A 19,507-nucleotide genomic window follows, 5' to 3' on the forward strand; every position below is an offset into this window, starting at 1 on the left:
TCTTTTAAGAATTAAGGGATTTGCCCCAGTCCACTGGCAATCTGGCATAACATCCGGAACTGCAGTGCTCCAGCATGACTATCTATCCCATCCTCAATAATACGAAAAGGCTGCTATTTAAGGGGATTTTAGTGTGCTGAAGATGCTCTTATACAGAAACTTTGATATTTTTTTCATTTGTTTATTATTTTTTTATAGAAAAAAAAATAGGGTCGGTGTGTACGTGTAATATAGTCCCCTAAACAGGCAACAGCCGAGCCGCGCGCGCGCCTTCTCTCGCAGTCTCGCTGCGTATATAAGCTTAGCTTGAGGCACATTTCGTGCGCAGCCGCAACGTAGCCACACGCGCGCGGGGGCAGTTGCGAATTGCGATGGGTCTCCTTGGTTCCGGCGTCGCGCTGCTCGTGCTCCTCGGCGTCTGCGCCGCCGCCGTCTCGTGCTCGACGCCGCCGCCTCATGATCTGCCGCCGCCGGAGATGCTGCACGAGAGCTTCGCGGGGAAGTCGGAGTTCAGGACGGTGAACCGGAAGCTGCTGGGCTCGTGCCTGAACCCGAGCCCGTACCTGGCGATCAGCATCAGCACCGGCGGGGCGCCGCTTCCCGACGAGGCGTTCCTCAGCGTTACCGTCTCCGGCGTCCTCAGGCCCGACGGCGACGACTGGGTCGCCATGATCACGCCTTCCAACTCCAGGTAAATTTAGAAACGAGAAGCGTGGTTAGCAATAATTCATGACTTGATTGGCTGTTTCGCGATCGGTTTGATCGACGGAGCTGTCCGTGAATGGCTGCATGCGCATTGCAGCGTGTCCGGGTGCCCTTTCGGCGGCATGAACTACGTCCAGACCGGTGATCTAGCGCATCTCCCGCTCCTGTGCCACTATCCTGTCAAGGTAGCTTCTGCAAGCACGGCTCTGTTTCCATTTTCTTTTATTTTTTTGCTGGTTTATCCTTTGCCTACGTACTAACGGTACTCCTAGTTGCCATGAATTGCGATATGAACTTGTTTCTGTCATGTTCAAGTTTTCCCTTCATTAAAAAGGTTGCTGAGTTTACGAAAAGGCACTGCTCGTTTGAGTATTTGTGACGATGTAGTCCGGTACACAATGCAACATGTCTCAGTGTTGGCAGTCTCGCTCAAGAATCGCTACCCATGAATGAAGCAATCCTGAGCTAGCGTGCAAACATCGACCACCCGTATGGCCTGCGCATTGAATTTCCATCGCATGCATGACGTGCGCTGCATGGTTCAAGCGGGCAAGCTGTGTAGGACAGAGCTTCGAAAGTTTGGTAGCGTGAAGACGAATCGCACAGCATGATGATGATAGCTAGGGCTATTTGGGCCAATTCACGGCCCAGATTGTATGGTTGGCCTACTAAGTAGGCGGGGACCAAGTTTGGGCCGAGATCAGCCTGGGCTATTTGACGCGGGCCTATTACGTGGTTGTGCAGGCCCAGCACCTGACGCGCGACCCCGGCTACCTGGGCTGCAAGAACGCGGCGTGCCAGAAGCGCCGCGGCGCGTCGGGCGCCTGCCGTGTCCGCACCTGCGCCGCCACGCTCACCTTCCACGTCGTCAACTTCCGCACCGATGTCGAGTTCGTGCTCTTCTCCGGCGGCTTCCGGACGCCGTGCGTCCTCAAGCGCTCCGGCCCGCTCCGCTTCGCCAACCCCGCCAGGCCGCTCTACGGCCACCTCTCCAGCACCGACTCCGTGGCCACCTCGGTGAGGAAGGAATCCCGCCGTTCCCAATCCCACCGCGCTTTGATTTCCTTCAGGCGCCGACTGTACGGCGGTGCTCGTGACTCCTTCCTCCTGAGCGCTGGACGCTTGGTGGCTGCAGATGAGGCTTACGTGGGTGAGCGGCGACGGGAGGCCGCAGCAGGTCCAGTACGGAGCCGGCAAGTCCGCTGCTTCTCAAGTCGCGACGTTCGCGCAGAAGGATATGTGCAGTGAGTACTGATCGTCTGCTGATGTTCATCGCAGAGAGCACGTTGTTCACGGAAATGTGACCATGTTTGATTCTGGGGATTCGTTCGATAAACTTATCCTCGTGCAGGTATCCCAGGGTTAGCAAGCCCCGCCAAGGATTTTGGGTGGCATGACCCTGGCTACATCCACTCGGCTGTCATGACCGGGCTCCAGCCTTCTCAGTCCTACACCTACCGTTACGGAAGGTAAGGTTCTCTTGTGACTAAGATCCTTGCAAACATTTGGTCAGCAACACTTCAGAATTAGAAAATGCCATGGATATCAGTAACATTCTGATGACTAACTGACTGAGATGCATGAGTTCTCACAGCTTTTGAGTTTGTGCTTGTGCAGTGATTCTGTGGGTTGGAGTGACACAAACAAATTTAGAACTCCACCAGCTGGGGGTTCAGATGAGACATCCTTTGTGATCTATGGTGATATGGGGAAGGCTCCGCTGGACTCATCAGTGGAACACTACATTCAGGTATACTGAATGTTGCCTCTGTGCAAAAATTGTTTAGTGACAGATCCCTTGTATGCAGATTGTAACTTTCCATATGAGATTCTCTGATCGCATTAACTCTGAAAATTACATACCAATGTAAATAGTAACGCTCATGGGTCATGATCACGGCACACATTTGCAGCCTGGATCAATTTCTGTGACCAAGGCAGTGGCTAAAGAAATCGAAACGGGAAAGGTCGATTCGATCTTCCATATAGGCGACATCAGCTATGCTACAGGCTTTCTGGTTGAATGGGACTTCTTCCTTCACCTCATCAAGCCACTTGCTTCTCAAGTTTCGTACATGACCGCTATTGGTAATCACGAAAGGTAACTGCTGCCATTAGAACTGATACTGCCAAAGCAATCTGAGCAGTGTATTTGCATTGCGAAATGCGCCATCATTGGCCATGAATTGTGATGTCTTTATCAGGGATTATGCACAATCTGGATCTGTGTATGGGACCCCAGATTCAGGTGGCGAATGTGGAGTTGCATATGAGTCCTACTTCCGCATGCCTGTTGTCAGTAAGGATAAGCCATGGTATTCAATTGAACAAGGGAGTGTTCACTTTGTTGTGATGTCGACTGAGCATGACTGGTCAGAGAAGTCGGAGCAGGTATATAATCAACTGCAACCTTTCATTTTTCTGTTCTGACTTCTATGTTTTGTTTCTCTGAAAAGTTTGTTGTTTGAATAGTACAAATGGATGAACCAAGATTTGTCATCAGTCAATAGATCGAGGACACCATGGGTGATTTTCATTGGGTGAGTTACATTACATACTCATGTTACGAAAATGCCTTGGTTACAGACAGATCATACAGATTAAAAAAGTTGCAACCTGGGTTTTTCCATTTTGTATTATGTTTCTCTTGATTATGAAATATGTGTCGTTCAGATACAAGAAATGAAATCACCAGCTACATCAATGACAATTGCAGACACAGACCAATGTATTCCTCCTATATCGGTATACCAGTTAATGTGGATCTAAGCTTTGTAACCTCTGTGGAGCCACTATTGCTCAAATACCAGGTAAGGAATCACACTTCAAAACTGAAAGTTGGCTGCACCACACTGTTGTGAAAAGAAATGGCATCGGAATATGCTGACTATACTAGCACGTTTCGGTTTTGGGGTGAGCAGGTGGATTTGGTTTTCTTCGGCCACGTACACAACTACGAGAGGACTTGTGCAGTATATAAGAACAATTGCAAAGGCATGCCAAAGAAGGATGCAAGTGGAATTGATACTTATGACAACAGCAACTATACCGCACCAGTTCATGCCATTGTTGGAGCAGGAGGTTTCAACTTGGACAAATTCCCTAAGATTGTGGTAAGACCGTTAGACTAGTAACAAATCTTTTGTATGCCCTCCAAATCAAGCAGTGCACTATCTTGTAGTAGGGCAATTGATATATTGATATACAATACACTTGTTAACAATCTTGCTTTGATTTCCAAATATTCAGTTGAACAAGTGGAGCTCATCAAGGGTTTCGGAGTTCGGGTATGCCAGGGTGCATGCTACAAGAACTGATGTTTTGGTTCAGGTCAGTGTTGTCTTTCCTTTCTCGTTTCCAGTCCTTTTCTTCTCCTTCGTGTGTCTGAAATTGTACTTCAGAGATTGGAAGTGGCAGTACAAAGAAAACACCACAATGATGGGGGAGGACCCATCATTGTGGTGTTTCTCTGAACAACTGTTACTCTGTTTTCTTCAGTTCGTAAACTCAGGTACGATGGAGGTACGGGACCAGTTTAGAATTGTGAAGCGTGCTCCCGCGAGGAAGCTACAGACTGTGACCATTCAAGAGTAGCTGCAGCTCATGAAAAGAAGCTAAAACTGAGGCTACAACCCTTTTTTTTTATTATGCCACAAAGTGGTGCTGAATTATACATCAGCGCACAGCGTGTATATTCTATGGTTTGAGGGTGTATATGGTTTGACATCCTTGTTGCCTTCCGTGCCATTTTATAGCAACAAGCTTCTGAACTCTGAAGGTTTCTTGTACATTTTTGCTAGTTTGAATTTCCTGTTGCGGCCAGTGCGCCGCTACAAGGTGCTCGGGTTACAAATTACAAGATAGCAACTTGAATATATTTTTTTTAAAAAAAATCATGCTGCTGCTAGAGGATTAAGGAATTAGCGTGATGCTTACAGGTGACTGTCATGTTAGGGGACACAACTCATGAATGAATCGTCACCGTGCCACGACAGAATCAAATCATTGAAATTAGTGGACTGTAGTTTGTTTTTCGCCATGATGCTGATGCATGGTAAACCAGTACGGCAACATCTAAGAGCTGCATGATTTACAACAATGCAGCTGGATCGGCCAGCTGATAGGGGGAAAAAAAAGAAGAAGAAAGCGAAAGCTACATCCTGGCTCCTGGATTGAACTGAATAATTCAGTGAATGTATGGATGCCTTGTAAATATAGCAGATCGATGACGCCTCCGTCGTCTGGACGCCACCTTTTTCAGCCTTGATGAGTGTTTTAAGTACAGTGTCAATTTCAGGAATTTAATTTGGGTAGGCGACGGAGTTTTCTTCACATGGTGGATATTCTTCACTTTCTGAGAAATCAAATAGATCACTCACTATATTCTAGTACAGTACAATTTTTTTTCTTACTGAAATCCTGAAATTATTGTATTCATGTGTGGTACTACCATGGAGGGAGACATCAAAGCAGCAGCGCACCGATGAGGCATCTAGCGTCCAGATTACAAGTGTGATATCGACTCTGACGATTTTTCTATAAGTATAATGCTCCGGTGACTCCGGTCTGTAATTTGTCTCGTCACGGACCATGTTGCCTACATAATCCCAGCGATCCCATTCGGCAAACCACTTACACCAAGCCACTACTGCAATCTGAAGGTTAAAGCAGCAGCGACCATGCCGACAAGGCTGTTCCTCGCGTGCATGGTTCTGCTCAGCATAGCAATGGCCGCGGCGGCGGCGAGGCCGGCCACTACGACGGCGGCTGACGACGCGCCGCCGACGGGGAACTGCGACCAGGACATGCAGGACCTGATATCCAACTGCCAGGACTACGTCAAGTTCCCGGCCGATCCCAAGATCCCGCCGTCGGCGGCGTGCTGCGCCGTGGTCCAGAGGGCGAACATACCGTGCCTCTGCTCCAAGGTCACCCCGACGGTGGAGACGTTCATCTCCATGGACAAGGTCGTCTACGTCGCCAGCTACTGCAAGAGGCCCATGAAGCCCGGCTCCCAGTGTGGAAGTAAGTTTGAATGTTTGATTACCGCTCCCTCCGTCCTAGATGCTAGGACGCATGGATATGCATCAAGACACGGGATATATCTAAGTACATAATAAAATCTATGAATCTAATAAAGCTAAAATAATATATAATTTGGGATGGAGGGAGTACCTCTGCATGCAAAACTAACACGCCTGATTATTCAATTCAGACATCACATATATGCAATTCTATAACATGTATTGTGATAAAAACGGATACTAGAATGCTACTCCCACTGTCCCAAGTTATAGGTCGTTTTGGCTTTTCTAGATTTATAGATTTTGCTATTCACTTATATATAGGCTATGTCTAGATACATAGTAAAAACTATGAATCTAAAAATGTCAAAACAATCTATAATTTGGGATGGAGGGAGTAGATGGTAGCCATGAGTCCATGACTTATCAATTGTCATGTTTTTTTTTTCAGGCTATACCGTTCCTGGTGGTTCGCTCCCCTGATGCTCGTGTGACGAATATGGATCGATCACGACGAATAAGAATGGCATTTCGTTTCCTACGTAACTTATGCACCGTGTACATCCTTGTGTATGTACTGTTCGTCTGTCCGTCACGAGGGATGTAGTCTGTGCTACCGTTGTCTCGGTATCTCCTAGAATAAGTTTGTTTGCATGGCATATTTATATTTATACATGTATCGAACGTATTTACGAGCGATCCGAGTATCCGACCATCTACCTCTATTTATGATGTGATATATGTTAACCTCTATTCTTAGCTTTATTTTGTTTTGTTTAGAAAAGTTATATGCAAAAAATATAACCAATAAATGACAGGGCTTAGGATATCTATGCTTCCGTAATCGATATAGATTTTATGATATTATATCCAGCATAACATAGTGCTATTAATAAGACTGATGGAAATTGTATTCATAGTGGCACCGGTTGACACCTGTCAATATAGTCCATACCAATTTCAAGATATGTATGCATAATAATATCATTTTGGATATTTGGGAACATGGAAGCGCTATTCTTGTGCATCTACTGGACTTCAATTGTACCACTTGTCTATGTAATGGGCACCTATCTTACATGCAACACTAAATTTGACACTTGTCTAACCTACAACACTAAATTTGACACTTGTCCATATAGCCCGTCCCCACATCAATCCTTACCATCAATTCTGTATCCAATAGCTAACATGCACAATCTGCAAGATAGGAGCAGATTCCCTCACGCTTTTATATAAACTGGGTACCATTCTTAGAAAACTCACATCAAAACCAACATAGTTCTTGTGTTAGCATCCAAGAGAGGCCAAAACCACTGGTAGAACTAATAGCAATGGCGAAACTCCGGAGCATGTTCTTGGTCCTTGCTTTCGTAGTAGCCATGTCCATCGAGGGTACCCAAGCTGCCTGCGACGACAACCTCTCAGACCTAATTAAAGAATGCCAGCAATACGTGATGCCACCTAAGGACCCAAAGATCCCTCCTTCAGATAGCTGCTGCCGTGTGGTCCAAAAGGCGGATTTTCCATGCCTGTGCTCCAAGGTCACCAAGATCATCGAGGGGATTGTGTGCATGGAGAAGGCTGTGTATGTTGCCGAAAAATGCGGGAGGCAAGTTCCGCATGGCTTCAAGTGCGGGAGTAAGTGTTTTATGTGGACCTTTACATGAGTATCATGTAGACTATGAACTACATAATCACTACTAGTTATTATGAGCTATCATGGTAATCGTTCCAACCTGAATTAATTGTTTATTTGCAGGCTACACAGTTCCAGCAAAATGAATAGACACAAAAAGAGGGGAGGTGCTGGATGTAGTCCTTAGATCTCAACTGCCTAGCTGATTTACCTTCTGGAAAAGTGTGGCTTATGAGGTTGCGTTGAGACATTGTAAGGTTCGAGAGAGAGATAATGATGTATCGAAAATAAATTGATGAGCTAACAAAGGCTTCCCTTCAAATTTCCTAATTGCTCATCGTGAATTGATTTGTGATCCATATTCCTCTAAACAGGAACGGGGAAATAAATCAGAAGAAAAGAAAGCGAAAACGACATCCTGTCTCCTCGAGTGAACTGAATAATCCAGTGAATGTATGGACGCCTTGTAAATATATAGCAGATCCATGACGACGCCACCTTTTTCAGCCTTGATTGGTGTTTTAAGTACACACTACACAGTTGCAGCGACAACTTAGTGTCAATTTCAGGAATTTAATTTGGTAGACGACGGAGTTTTCTTCTCATGGTGGATATTCTTCACTTCCTGATAAATCAAATAAGAGAGATTTTAGAGTGATTGAAAAAAATGAGAGCTGTCCATCTCGAGAAATCGAACGGTGGAAATAAGGGAAGTACCGTGAAGTACCTAAAGAGAAGTAACAATTTGGTGGGATCAAGTAAAAAACATTGAGAAATTACTATGATGCTCTTTTAATTATGTATAAATTTATTTTTTAAGCAAAATAAGAAAAGAAAGTACCAGTACCACTGGTACTTTAAAACCATGGTAACAAAGCTCCTGTTCCTGGTGGTTCGCTCCCTTAATGCTCGTACGTGTGCCGAATATTGATGGATCAAGACGAATAAGATTGACATTTCGTTCCTACCTTATGCACTATGTCCATCCTTCTTGTATAATGTTCATTTGCCCGCGACGAGAGATGTATTTAGTCTATACTACTGTTGTCTCGGTATCTCTTGGATAAGTTTGTTTGCATTGCATGTATCTCGAATATATTAACCACCTCTGTTGCTGATGTGATCTATGTTAACCTCTATTCCTAGCTTTATTATGTTTTGTTTTAAAAAATATTGTTTTGCAAATATTTGAAAAAATATCTCCAATAAATGACAACTAAATAAATGCTTATGATAGGTATACTTTCATAATTTTTTATAGATTTTATGATATTATATCCAGTAGTGCTAATAAGACTGATGGAAATTGTATCCATAGAGGCATCCGTTGTCATAAATGTGTAGCACCAATCTTGATACATGTCAATATAGTCAGTACCAATTTCAAAATAATTATGCATAATAAATTTAGATGTTTGTGAATATAGAAGTACTATTGCTCACACGTGTGTATCTACTAGTGTTGATTGTGCCACTTGTCTGTGTAATGGTATCATGTTTTACACCTGTATAACATGCAACACTAAATTTGACATGTGTCTAACATGCAACACTGATATCAACACTTGTCCATATAGCCTGTCCCCACATCAATCCTTACCATCAATTCTGTATCCAATGGCTAACATACACAATCGCAAAATAGGAGCGGACCTTCCCTCATGCTTCTATATAAACCGGGTACCATTCTCAGAAAACTCACATCAAAACCAACATAGTTCTTGTGTTAGCATCCAAGAGAGGCCAAACTACTTGTAGATCTAATAGCCATGGCGAAACTCTTGAACCTGTTCTTGGTCCTTGTTTTTGTAGTAGCCATGTCCATTGAGGGCACCCAAGCTGCCTGCGGCGATGGCCTCAAAGACCTAATTAAAGAATGCCAGCAATACGTGATGCCACCTAAGGACCCAAAGATCCCTCCTTCAGATGGTTGCTGCGGTCTGGTAAAAAAGGTGGATGTTCCATGCCTGTGCTCCAAGGTCACCAAGGCTATTGAGGCGATTGTGTCAATGGAGAAGGTTGCATTTGTTGCCGAAAAATGCGGGAGGCCACTTGAGCATGGCTACAAGTGCGGAAGTAAGTGTTTTATGTGGATATTTACATGAGTATTATGTTAGATTATGAGCTACATATGCACTCGTTATTATGAACTATCTTGGCAATTGTTCTAACCTGAATTAATTGTTTTGCAGGCTACACAGTTCCAGCTAAATGAATAGACAGCAAGAGGGGAGGTGCTGGATGTAGTGCTTAGTTCTCAACTGCCTACCTGATTTACCTTTCTGAAAAAATGTGCAATATGAGGTTGTGTTGAGACTACTGTAAGGTTCGAGAGAGATAATGATGTATGGAAAATATTGTGATGAGCTAATAAAGGCTTCTCTTCAAATTTCCTGATTGCTAATCGTGAATTGATTTGTGATCCATATTCCTCCAAACAGGAACGGGAAAATAAATCAGAAGACGTAAGTAAAACGACAACATGAGGTGTTTTGGGTACCACAATAATTAAAACCAAGAAAATATGAGGGAAAAAGGGAAGTTTTACACATTGTTTCATGAAACGAGAGAAGAATAGGCTACTTTTAGTATGGACTGTCCAGTGACTCCAGATTACCGTAACGTTCTTAGATTAACTAACTAGAGTGTGCGCAAAAACAACAAAAGTCGATCATGCCCATGCAAAGAAACAAATTAGGGAGAGTTCTAGCTTTTGTTACCACTCCCGCCATTCAAAATGTAGGTCGCATTTTGTAGGAAAATTCTTTAATCAATAATTACTCTATTAGTATTTCATAAAAAAATAATTACTCTATTAGTAAGTAATTTTTTGACACAAAATCGATGTTATCAAATTGGAACTAAAAATACTTATTTATGAATATGATTTGTATCACACATATAATATATATAATTACTAAAAAGAGTGATATCCGTGCTCAAAGATATCTCTATTAATTGATACAGATTTCTTGCATATCCTGAATATGCACTACACATTGAATTCTCGTACAAAACACTGGACCAAAACCGCAGAACCTTCAAGGTCTCAGTCATGTAACACAAGAGCCTGGCAAAGCAGAGGCACCCACCCACACACTAGCAGCAACTAACCATGGCGAGAACTCTTGTCTTGTTCTCGGTCCTCGCCTTCGCAGTGGTTGCGACGGCGACGGCCAGAGAGACACCATCACCCGCCATAGGCACCCAGGCCGGCTGCGACGCCGACCTGTTCTCGCTGATCCCGCGGTGCGTTCTGTACGTGATGCAGCCGGACAACCCGAAGGAGATCCCCTCGCAGGCGTGCTGCGACACCTACCGGAAGGTGGACGTGCCGTGCCTGTGCTCCAAGGTCGACAAGGGCATCGAGGAGATCATCAGCATGCCCCAAGGTCGTGTACGTCGCCGGCTACTGCAAGAGGCCCTTCGCGCTGGGCACCAAGTGCGGAAGTGAGTGCTCTGTGATGTTCGATGAGTTTCTTTTATTTTTTTTTTCAGCAACGCACGATGTGTTTTTGTGTGTGTGTGATTCTGGATCGATTATGTGTTCTAGCAGGTGCTCGATTGATTTTTTGATTGTTTTTGCAGGCTACACTGTTCCTCCCAGAGTCCAATAACAGGGTGGGCGATGTTCTACTAGCTGAAGGGGAAATGTTGGATCCAGTACGTGCTGAGGATGAGGCCTCTATATATGTGAGAAAAATACCTGAAGTGCTGTGCTATCCATCATGATCACTCGACTGCAAAAATACCCGCACCGTTTCTGACGGCACTACTCTGTCGGCCCAACCAAGTCCTTCGAACCAACAGCAACCACTTTGGAGTTTGGATGGGCCTTCGGTTTGTCGCTCTCCCCACTGTCACTCCGTGATAGCCACCGACCGACGAACGAGAACATGGTGGATGAAAAGTCTCGTGCCCGTCCCGTCTGGAGGCTGGCATGGCGCCGTGGGCCGCCCTCTCGGCACGCTCCCTTCGAAGGCGTCTCCCCGCGCGCCACGCGCCGTGCACACGCCGCGCCACCGAAATCCTCCCGAACCACGTGTGCTCCACCGGCGCGCGCACACCGCCCAGGCGCGCCCAGCCTTCTCCCGTCGCTGGCCGTTCCCTTCCCCGCAACCCTTGCCATGCTTCGACGTGCGTACCCGCCACCGGCGATATAAGCGCACGGCGCCCACCAACCCGCGCAAGCAGTGACGCGCACGGATCATTCAATCTGAGCAAAGCCGAGACACCAACGAGCTGCTTCCGATTACGACGAGCCCAGCACCAACCTGCTCAGATGCGCTCTGAGGGCGAGGCGACGGCAATGCCGGCGCGGCGGGCGTCGCCGCCCCCTCCGCCGTGGGAGGCGCTCCCCCTCGTCGCGCCGTTCCTCGACGCCGCGTCGCTCGCGGCGGCCTCCTGCGTCTCCACGTCCTGGCACGCCGCCTTCGCCGCCGACTACCTCTGGGCGCGCCTCTGCGCGCAGCACTACCCGTCCGCGCTCGGCCTCCTCCGCCACCTCCCGGACACCACCGACGACAGCGCCAGCAGCGGCCGGTGCCGGTGCTCCTCCACCACCACCTCCTCCTCCCCGCACCGCCGCCTCTTCGCGCTGTTCCGGTCGGCGTCCACCCGCAGCCGCGTGCTCCCGGCCCCGCGCCTCGCCCTCGCGGACGTCGCCTTCGCCGTCGACATCCTCACGGCCGGGGGCGAGACCATCCTCTCCTTCGCGGTCGCCGCCGCCGAGGCCGGCGGCGGCGTCAAGAACGCGGCGGGGCTGTTCCTGTTCGGGGTCGACGTTGGCGGCCGGAGCGCGGCGATCGGGCCGGGGGAGTGGCGCGTCCGCTGGACGGCGGTGCGGACGGGCACCCGCGGGGACGGCGGCGCGCCCGCGGCGGTCCTGATGATGGACGCAAAGGTGCCGGCGGCGAGGGCGGCGGGCGCCATCGTCGGCTTCGGCGGCGGCAGAGGGGAGGCCGGGGTCGCGGCGGGGCTGCCCGCGCCGGGATGCGGCGGCGCGAGGCTGGAGGCGGAGGTGGTCTTGGAGCTGGCCGGGGAGGAGAAGATGATCGAGAAGGTGAGGCTCGGGGTGATGTGCGAGTGCCGCTACGTGAGCGCCGACGAGGGGCTCAGATACCTGCAGCATTTCCTCCTGTAGAATGCACGGCTTCCGCCGGTGATCCCGTGCACGGTCGAATCGGAGTTCCGATTATCTGCTACAGAGTAGAACATGTAGTGCAACAAACTGTTTGTTTTTTACCGTTCAATGAATTAATCTTGTGAATTATGTACATGCTCGTGTGGTGATTGTCGAATGAGCAAGTTTCTCCTCTTGTGATTTGGAATTTTGGATAATGCATTTCAAAGCCAAGTCCAATCGTCAAGTCAAAGTGTTTGTGAGAATTCAGCATACGACCAATCCAACGTCATGTGCGCAGTTGACTATCACGTGTTAGTTTGATGCATTGTGTGCAAGTAGGGATGCAAAGCGCACATTAGCAAATGCAGAAGTTGCTCTGAGATTTGGAGTAGTTTAATCAAACGAGTTTGGGTATTTCCTTTGCTTTGAAATACGGTTCGTTTAATTGAACGAGTTTTCGGGTCAACACAAATCATCCGAAGAAGTTTGGTCTAGTGCCTCCGTTATGACAAATGACATGGTTCCTCCCATTGGCAGTAAGAGGAAGAGGTGAGGTGAGATGTGTCAGATGAATCAAGATCGACTTTACCGGCACCGTAGTGTGTTAACTCACCTGGACGGATAACAACGGAAGCAAGTTTTGAGGTTATAAGTGAAAAAAAAACGAATGTAAATAATCTCGATGAAAAAAAAGAGAACTGGATGCGTGCTACTGGGCCAACATATGACGACTATCTGAGAAGATCACGCTGGGCTTTCCAGGCAGGCCGGGGGGATTGGAGTGCAGCCCATCAGAATCGGCCCAACAATGCCGAAACGTGCCGCACCACCCCAACACAGCCCACTTCGTCACACCGAGCAGAGCGCACCCACGCCCACGCTCCTCCTTCCTTTACCGCTCCACGTCGCGGCGCCTCCGCGCACTCGCTCGCCGACCGATGCCACTGCTGCTGCGCGGCGCCTCCCTCCTCCGCCTCTACCAGTACGGTGCCTTTTCTCCCCCCAACCTCTCTCCTCTCCTATGGTGCATTGGCTACCTTCGGGTTGGTTTAGCCCATCCGGTCCGTGTCGATTCGGTTCTTCCACCATCTGAGGAGCAGCAGCCCAATTTGAGGGCCAGGGTTTGGCCGCCTATGGAAATCCCTATTTCTTTTTCTTGTATATGATTTCAAGTGTCAACAGCGTCCTTGATGTGGATTATGAGATTTAGTAGTCAAGAAATATGGTTACGAAACATATGGCTCCGGTCACGGCGCCGGTGGGCTTCAGGTTTTATTCTAGATAATTGCTTAACCTCGAACTAGTTTGAAGATAGCGTGAAACCCTACGTCGATCTAGAGAAATCCAACAATGCTTTGAGGATGTTTGCCCACAGCTATTTCATACCTGAATTCATTGTCATAAGAATCACTTTAGCTTGTAAGAGTTCATTAATAGATGGTTAAACTTGTCTTTTCTTTTTAATAGGTGTAGCTGTGGGCTCCGAGGTGCGAATTTTAGTTCCCCAAAGCCCGTGCTGACAAATCTGAACTTCGTGAGGGACAGAATGCGGGCTACATATTCGCGCAGAGCTGTCTCTAAGAACACTGAGATCAAGAAAGATGAGAAGTCAGTCATAGAGAAGGTTGGTCTTTTTCCATTTAGTGCTCATATTCTCCTACTGCCATTTTATACCTTTCTGTTTGGACTCTAGGAAGATGCTTCTGAAAGCGATTTGGAGATAGAGCGAGTGAGGAGTGACCCTAGCCAGCTCCAATCAATGACGGTGAAAGAGCTCAGGGAGCTCACAAGGTTTAAACTCTCCTAATTCTGCCCTTGTTTCATATTGGTGGAATTCATTTGCCCTGTTAACTCTTTTGTGAACTAAATCTTGAAGGAGGATGGGGGTTTCTGGTAAAGGCAACAAGAAAGATTTAGTATCAGCACTGATGGATTCTCTGGGTGTGGTAGGAAATGGTATGGATTACTTCAGACTTGTAGCAGTAGATTTGAATGGAATTGTTGTTTTCTTCTTCAGAACTCTTTAGTTTCAGTTACACCCTCTCACCAATAAGATAGTATAATGGTCAGATTTGCCCCTTGAAGTTACACTATAGTCTGTAGGTAGCAAGTGAAACAGTGAACCAGACATGTCATTCTCTGAAACTGTTTCTTGCATGAGTTCTTTTGAAACTCTTGCGGCTTTGCCATCAACACCCCAAGGCAATATTTATATGGAGGGAAGACAGGGGCATGAAGGCATCTTTAATAACCATTCTTTCTTATGCTGTCCTTTTTAATACAATATTGTTGTGAAGCTTCTTAGCTTAGCTTGTTTCCTTTCCACAGGTAAAGAGGGTAAGTCATCTGCTGAGCTGGATAGCCCCTTGGAAGAACCTATAAAAGGAAAAGGTGTTGCTTCAGTTGTGGTTGAACAAAAACTAGAAAGTTCTGAGGCTATTTCTGAAACTCCTAGCAAGAAAAGAAGTAGAACAAAACAGAAGTCAATCGAGAGTACTACTCTTGAGGAGAATTCTGTGAGAAATGTCAAGATAAATAAGACTTCAATCCAGAAGGAAACACTTGTTGGTATGCTCATTTTTTTTACTTGTATTTACTTGACACTTCCTTTCTGCTGGAAAATTACTTTCCTCTTGGCTAATTGTTGGTTACTATATTACAGTCCAAGGTGCTGTTCCTAAGGCAGGATTAGGTGCTAATGATGATTCAGAGCCTTGGACTGTACTTGTACATAAGAAACCACAAGCCGGTTGGATTCCGTACAACCCTAAGACTATGAGGCCCCCACCTCTAAGTAAGGATACACGGGCTCTGAAGATTCTGTCATGGAATGTCAATGGATTGAAAGCATTGCTCAAATCAAGAGGCTTCTCTGTGCAGCAGTTAGCGGAGAGGGAGGACTTTGATGTGCTATGCTTACAAGAGACGAAAATGCAGGTAAGATTTGAGTTATTTGGTTATGTTCACTTGTAATTATGCTGCGAAAACTGTAACAATTTGCTAAATATCTCCTTTTATCCTCTCTGAATTGTTTCCCGGTAATACATTCACTATATTTGCTTTTGTTGAGCAGGAAAAGGATGTTGAAGTTATTAAAGATACTCTGCTTGATGGGTACACAAATAGTTTCTGGACATGCAGTGTGTCAAAGCTTGGCTATTCAGGAACAGCAATAATTTCACGAGTATGCATCACCTGCCTAATGCTTCATGCATACAACTAGTAGAGACATAACATATATGAGGACCGATTTGTTTGTTTGTTCTCTCTCACTTAGGAATAACCACACTTATCTCTTCAATCCTCAGCCTTCAGGATGTCTCCATTTTTGAAATATAAGTCAGCTTCACTGGCGATTTACTTTAATAGGAATAAAGTGCCTAACATATCCAGCTCACATTACCTTCAGAGTTGCTAGTTTCTTCTTCCCTTAGGTTGTACTGGTAGGTTCCTGATTAATCATTGTTCAATGTTTTCTGACTTTTAGATCAGTACTACATATCGTATTGTGATACTGGTCAGATCTTTAGTAAATTTTCTTATGCTCCAATTGATTACAAAGTCTCCTTAAGCATAAACTTCTGCCTCAACAAATGCAATGCCACAATACTTTTGTGAACATCTTCGTGTCTTTTTTTTCCCTATTGATTATGTGCCCTGTGTTGCCTATAGGTGAAACCCCTCTCTATCAAGTATGGGCTTGGTGTACCAGACCATGATAATGAAGGGAGGGTTGTGACTGTTGAGTTTGATGACTTCTACTTACTAACTGCTTATGTGCCGAATTCTGGTGATGGTCTAAGAAGACTGGTAAATTATTGGTATTTTCCTTTCTAGCATAAATCACTTGAGGTTAAAATCTGAAATCCATGGGGATATATTTATGCAGACTTACAGGGTCACAGAGTGGGACCCATCCCTTGGTAACTACATGAAAGTATGTCTTTTATTTCACTCTGATTATTTCGAAGTATTTTTCTTATGCTACCTATCCTCTTCTTTTTTCAAGTATGTCTTTACTGAAACAAAACTATTTGTGCTGTTTACCTTTATGTCATTTTTTCACTCCATTGATTCCTTCCTATTCCTCAGTCCTTACTGTTCGCATGACATGTTCCTCCCATGGATATCTGTTTTATTGTGTATTAGCGCCTATTTTGTTAAGAGAAATTGGATCCAAATTTCCAAATACATAGGACTTAGTGCAAATGTGAACTAGACTTCAATTACTGAGCACATCCATAAAAAAATGCATCAAAATGTCCCAATTTTATTAGAGTGGCAATTTTTTTTTAAAAAAACTGGGATCCTTTCAGTGCTCATCCTCTTACTTTAGCTATCATCTCTGATTCTCTTCCTGTTTCTTTACCTGTCAAGCTAGCATATCTGAACATCTTTCATTTTTTTTGGTGGAATGTGTTGCTAGTTACTAAAATAAATGGCCATTTAAGTTTCTAAACCCTAGGCTTCTTTTACTTTGTCCACAGCTGTTGTCATGTGCTGATGTGCAACATTACCATGCTACTCAGATGCGCATTATTTTTTCAAACATAATTTTACCTTCTGCATTTGTAGATTTTGCTAGCAACCAGCTACTAATGTCAATTCTTTTTTTCAAAAACATGCTTCTGTGTTCTTACATATCCTTACACATTTCTTATGATCGTTCAGGAATTGGAAAAATCGAAGCCTGTCATACTAACCGGTGATCTTAACTGTGCCCATCAGGAGATTGATATCCATGATCCTGCAGTGAGTAACCATCTGTTTGAACTGTTTTATTCAGAATGTATTGTAGGTTTGCAGTCTTAACTGTATGCTATACTTGGCTATTTTTTATGCTACAAACACCAATATCCTTATAGAATGCTCTATTTGGCTATTTGTTTTATGCTTCAAAAAGTTACCATCCTTATAAGAAAGTAGAATTATGGAGAAATCCTTGTTTCAAACTATAGGAAGAACTAACATTGGTTTTTACATTAGATCAGAGAGTTGCATCCGGTCCATTTTTTAGAAAGCTTGAAGAGTAAAGAGAAATTATTGCCCAAGCTGTGAGAAATAGATAGACCTACATTGCATTATCAGCTGTATTTAAGCTACTTGTACACTCTTGTGCTCATGTATATATGTGCCTTCTGGCCTCAATCAGATTATTAATCTGTGATGAACGATATCAGTTCCACTTTAGCTTCATCAGAGTTTTCATTTCAAGGTAGTCTTCACCGATGTTTAACACATTTTTATCCAGGGAAATCGTAAAAGTGCTGGCTTCACAAATGAAGAAAGAGAATCATTTGAGACCAATTTTCTGTCCAAAGGGTTTGTTGACACATTTCGGAAACAGCACCCCAACGTTGTTGGATATAGTTATTGGGGGTACAGGCATAATGGCCGTAAAACAAATAAAGGTATCTACTATGTACTTGTTTATATGGGCTTTGCCACCAAGTATTATGGGTTTATGAAATGTTTAGGCAACTATACTTGAGATTATGTGCCACTTACGAGCTTACCTACGATTTTCAGCATTTCATGCCACGATACCTGAAGGCTTCTGTAATTCACCATAGTTATTTTTATCATACCATTTTGCATGGTTGCTGGGCAATCTCTTACATCTATCATGCATAGGCTCTATGTCAAAACTATAATATTCTTTCATTGCTTCAACATAACTGAAGATCATGCGCACTATTTCACTTGTTGTTTCTGTTTGTTCCTTGGATTGAAGGTTGGCGCCTGGATTACTTTCTTGTGTCGGAGTCTATCGCGGAAAAAGTGCACGATTCATATATTCTACCGGACATCTCTGCCAGTGATCACAGCCCCCTTGGCCTCATACTGAAGCTCTAGGGTGCATCACTGGCCATGCTAAACATTCAATCTGAAGCCGGGGCCACAAGTTTCAGACAACAGCGCAGCGCTCATTCTTCAGGGTTTTGGTTTGTCAGATAATCTGGCAGAGCTTGTGATCTTGTATCGGACTATTAGTGAAACAATTAGGCTTCCCTGTAAACTTGGCAGGGTGCCAGGGCAGATTTGAATGTTCAGAAATCAGAAGTCCAGTAGATGGCTTACTGGCAGTGATGCTGCACCGTGTGATGTAAATATGCGGCCGATCGGTGGATCATACCCCGGGCTGCAGTTGTGTGGTTCAGTATGAGCAGTAGGGGAAGCTCATTATCTTGTTATAAACTTATCTATGATACTCCGTACTAACCTTGACATGTTGAGCGAACCAGCTATTTCCTGTTAATGTTATGTGTTGTGCTGCAGATGGCGTCAGAATAACTGTGCGATTTTATTAGCGTGACGTGTGACTTATATAGGACTGAAAGTATGTGCTGGGTAAAAATAGATCAGCTTCGCTATTATATAATGAGCTCTGAATCGCACGTGCGCAGCTGACTATCACGTGTTAGTTTGATGTATGTATCTGTGCAATTAGGGATGCAAAGCGCACACTAGCTAATGCAGAAGTGGAGGCGCCGACGAGTAGAAGGGGGCATTTCCTTTGCTCTGGGATTTAAAGTAGTTTAATCAAACGAGTTTGGGCATTTCCTTTGCTTTGAAATACGGTTGGTTAATTAAATGAGTTTTCGGGTCAACACAATCAATCATCCGAAGAAGTTTGGTCTAGTGGCTCCGCAATGACATGGTTCCTCCAATTTACAGTGAGAGGAAGAGAAAACGAAAAGGGAAACCAGATGAAAGTGGGTCAGGCAGGTAGACAGATTTGGGCGATCCCTGGTGTGGTTGCCGACGAACGCGCGGCAACGATTTTGAAGCAAGTTTTGAGGCGACGCGAATTTTTTTTTTAATCATCTATTCATACGGGGACTCATGTATATCTTCTGAAAGATAGATAAGCAACGTATCTTTAAAATTCATAATAGCTCATGTACAATATTTTTCTTTAATATTTTTAGACATCCATCAATATTTGTTGACATTCATCAACATTTTTTGTAATTTTTTTCTTAATTGCCACTAATATTTTTACATTAATCA

At 45.0% G+C, this 19,507-nt stretch overlaps 6 protein-coding genes across 6 annotated transcripts; all 6 read left to right on the top strand.

Moving 5' to 3' along the window:
* The first annotated feature begins 341 nt into the window (after positions 1 to 341).
* On the top strand, positions 342 to 4,495 carry LOC101756110 (probable inactive purple acid phosphatase 27). The gene is made up of 13 exons (XM_012846140.2): positions 342 to 691; positions 803 to 890; positions 1,450 to 1,722; positions 1,841 to 1,949; positions 2,057 to 2,174; positions 2,323 to 2,455; positions 2,619 to 2,806; positions 2,910 to 3,096; positions 3,178 to 3,245; positions 3,422 to 3,515; positions 3,627 to 3,818; positions 3,955 to 4,035; positions 4,204 to 4,495. The coding sequence occupies exons 1-13, from the start codon at positions 372 to 374 to the stop codon at positions 4,297 to 4,299; spliced, it is 1,947 nt and encodes a 648-aa protein (XP_012701594.1). The 5' UTR covers positions 342 to 371; the 3' UTR covers positions 4,300 to 4,495.
* Positions 4,496 to 5,384: 889 nt separating this feature from the next.
* Positions 5,385 to 6,212, top strand: LOC101761135. Its single transcript, XM_004972164.2, has 2 exons — positions 5,385 to 5,730; positions 6,181 to 6,212. The coding sequence occupies exons 1-2, from the start codon at positions 5,385 to 5,387 to the stop codon at positions 6,210 to 6,212; spliced, it is 378 nt and encodes a 125-aa protein (XP_004972221.1).
* A 799-nt stretch (positions 6,213 to 7,011) lies between these two features.
* On the top strand, positions 7,012 to 7,693 carry LOC101756515. Its single transcript, XM_004970208.1, has 2 exons — positions 7,012 to 7,370; positions 7,492 to 7,693. The coding sequence occupies exons 1-2, from the start codon at positions 7,064 to 7,066 to the stop codon at positions 7,512 to 7,514; spliced, it is 330 nt and encodes a 109-aa protein (XP_004970265.1). The 5' UTR covers positions 7,012 to 7,063; the 3' UTR covers positions 7,515 to 7,693.
* A 1,408-nt stretch (positions 7,694 to 9,101) lies between these two features.
* On the top strand, positions 9,102 to 9,772 carry LOC101756926 (protein LIM2-like). Its single transcript, NM_001287538.1, is given in 2 exon segments — positions 9,102 to 9,444; positions 9,561 to 9,772. Coding segments are annotated over 2 exon segments (330 nt in total). The 5' UTR covers positions 9,102 to 9,137; the 3' UTR covers positions 9,584 to 9,772.
* Positions 9,773 to 11,449: 1,677 nt separating this feature from the next.
* LOC101757323 lies at positions 11,450 to 12,701 on the top strand. Its single transcript, XM_004970210.4, has one exon. The coding sequence runs from the start codon at positions 11,651 to 11,653 to the stop codon at positions 12,509 to 12,511; it is 861 nt and encodes a 286-aa protein (XP_004970267.1). The 5' UTR covers positions 11,450 to 11,650; the 3' UTR covers positions 12,512 to 12,701.
* A 661-nt stretch (positions 12,702 to 13,362) lies between these two features.
* On the top strand, positions 13,363 to 18,771 carry LOC101757727 (DNA-(apurinic or apyrimidinic site) lyase, chloroplastic). The gene is made up of 12 exons (XM_004970211.4): positions 13,363 to 13,475; positions 13,961 to 14,117; positions 14,187 to 14,284; positions 14,370 to 14,449; positions 14,822 to 15,061; positions 15,156 to 15,430; positions 15,567 to 15,677; positions 16,166 to 16,303; positions 16,383 to 16,430; positions 17,165 to 17,245; positions 17,745 to 17,904; positions 18,228 to 18,771. Exons 1-12 carry the CDS (start codon positions 13,432 to 13,434, stop codon positions 18,347 to 18,349), a joined length of 1,554 nt encoding a protein of 517 aa, XP_004970268.1. The 5' UTR covers positions 13,363 to 13,431; the 3' UTR covers positions 18,350 to 18,771.
* The last annotated feature ends 736 nt before the right edge of the window (positions 18,772 to 19,507 follow it).

The sequence above is a fragment of the Setaria italica genome, chromosome V (genome assembly GCF_000263155.2).
Source record: "Setaria italica strain Yugu1 chromosome V, Setaria_italica_v2.0, whole genome shotgun sequence".
Classification (NCBI taxonomy): Eukaryota; Viridiplantae; Streptophyta; class Magnoliopsida; order Poales; family Poaceae; genus Setaria; species Setaria italica.

Coding starts and splice junctions, on each gene's coding strand:
- LOC101756110 (XM_012846140.2), top strand. CDS start 372: ATGGGTCTCCTTGGTTCCGGCGTCGCGCTGCTCGTGCTCCTCGGCGTC. Junction 692..802: donor ATCACGCCTTCCAACTCCAG/GTAAATTTAGAA, acceptor TGCGCATTGCAG/CGTGTCCGGGTGCCCTTTCG. Junction 4,036..4,203: donor GAACTGATGTTTTGGTTCAG/GTCAGTGTTGTC, acceptor TGTTTTCTTCAG/TTCGTAAACTCAGGTACGAT.
- LOC101761135 (XM_004972164.2), top strand. CDS start 5,385: ATGCCGACAAGGCTGTTCCTCGCGTGCATGGTTCTGCTCAGCATAGCA. Junction 5,731..6,180: donor GCCCGGCTCCCAGTGTGGAA/GTAAGTTTGAAT, acceptor TTTTTTTTTCAG/GCTATACCGTTCCTGGTGGT.
- LOC101756515 (XM_004970208.1), top strand. CDS start 7,064: ATGGCGAAACTCCGGAGCATGTTCTTGGTCCTTGCTTTCGTAGTAGCC. Junction 7,371..7,491: donor GCATGGCTTCAAGTGCGGGA/GTAAGTGTTTTA, acceptor GTTTATTTGCAG/GCTACACAGTTCCAGCAAAA.
- LOC101757323 (XM_004970210.4), top strand. CDS start 11,651: ATGCGCTCTGAGGGCGAGGCGACGGCAATGCCGGCGCGGCGGGCGTCG.
- LOC101757727 (XM_004970211.4), top strand. CDS start 13,432: ATGCCACTGCTGCTGCGCGGCGCCTCCCTCCTCCGCCTCTACCA. Junction 15,431..15,566: donor TACAAGAGACGAAAATGCAG/GTAAGATTTGAG, acceptor TTTGTTGAGCAG/GAAAAGGATGTTGAAGTTAT. Junction 15,678..16,165: donor GAACAGCAATAATTTCACGA/GTATGCATCACC, acceptor TGTTGCCTATAG/GTGAAACCCCTCTCTATCAA.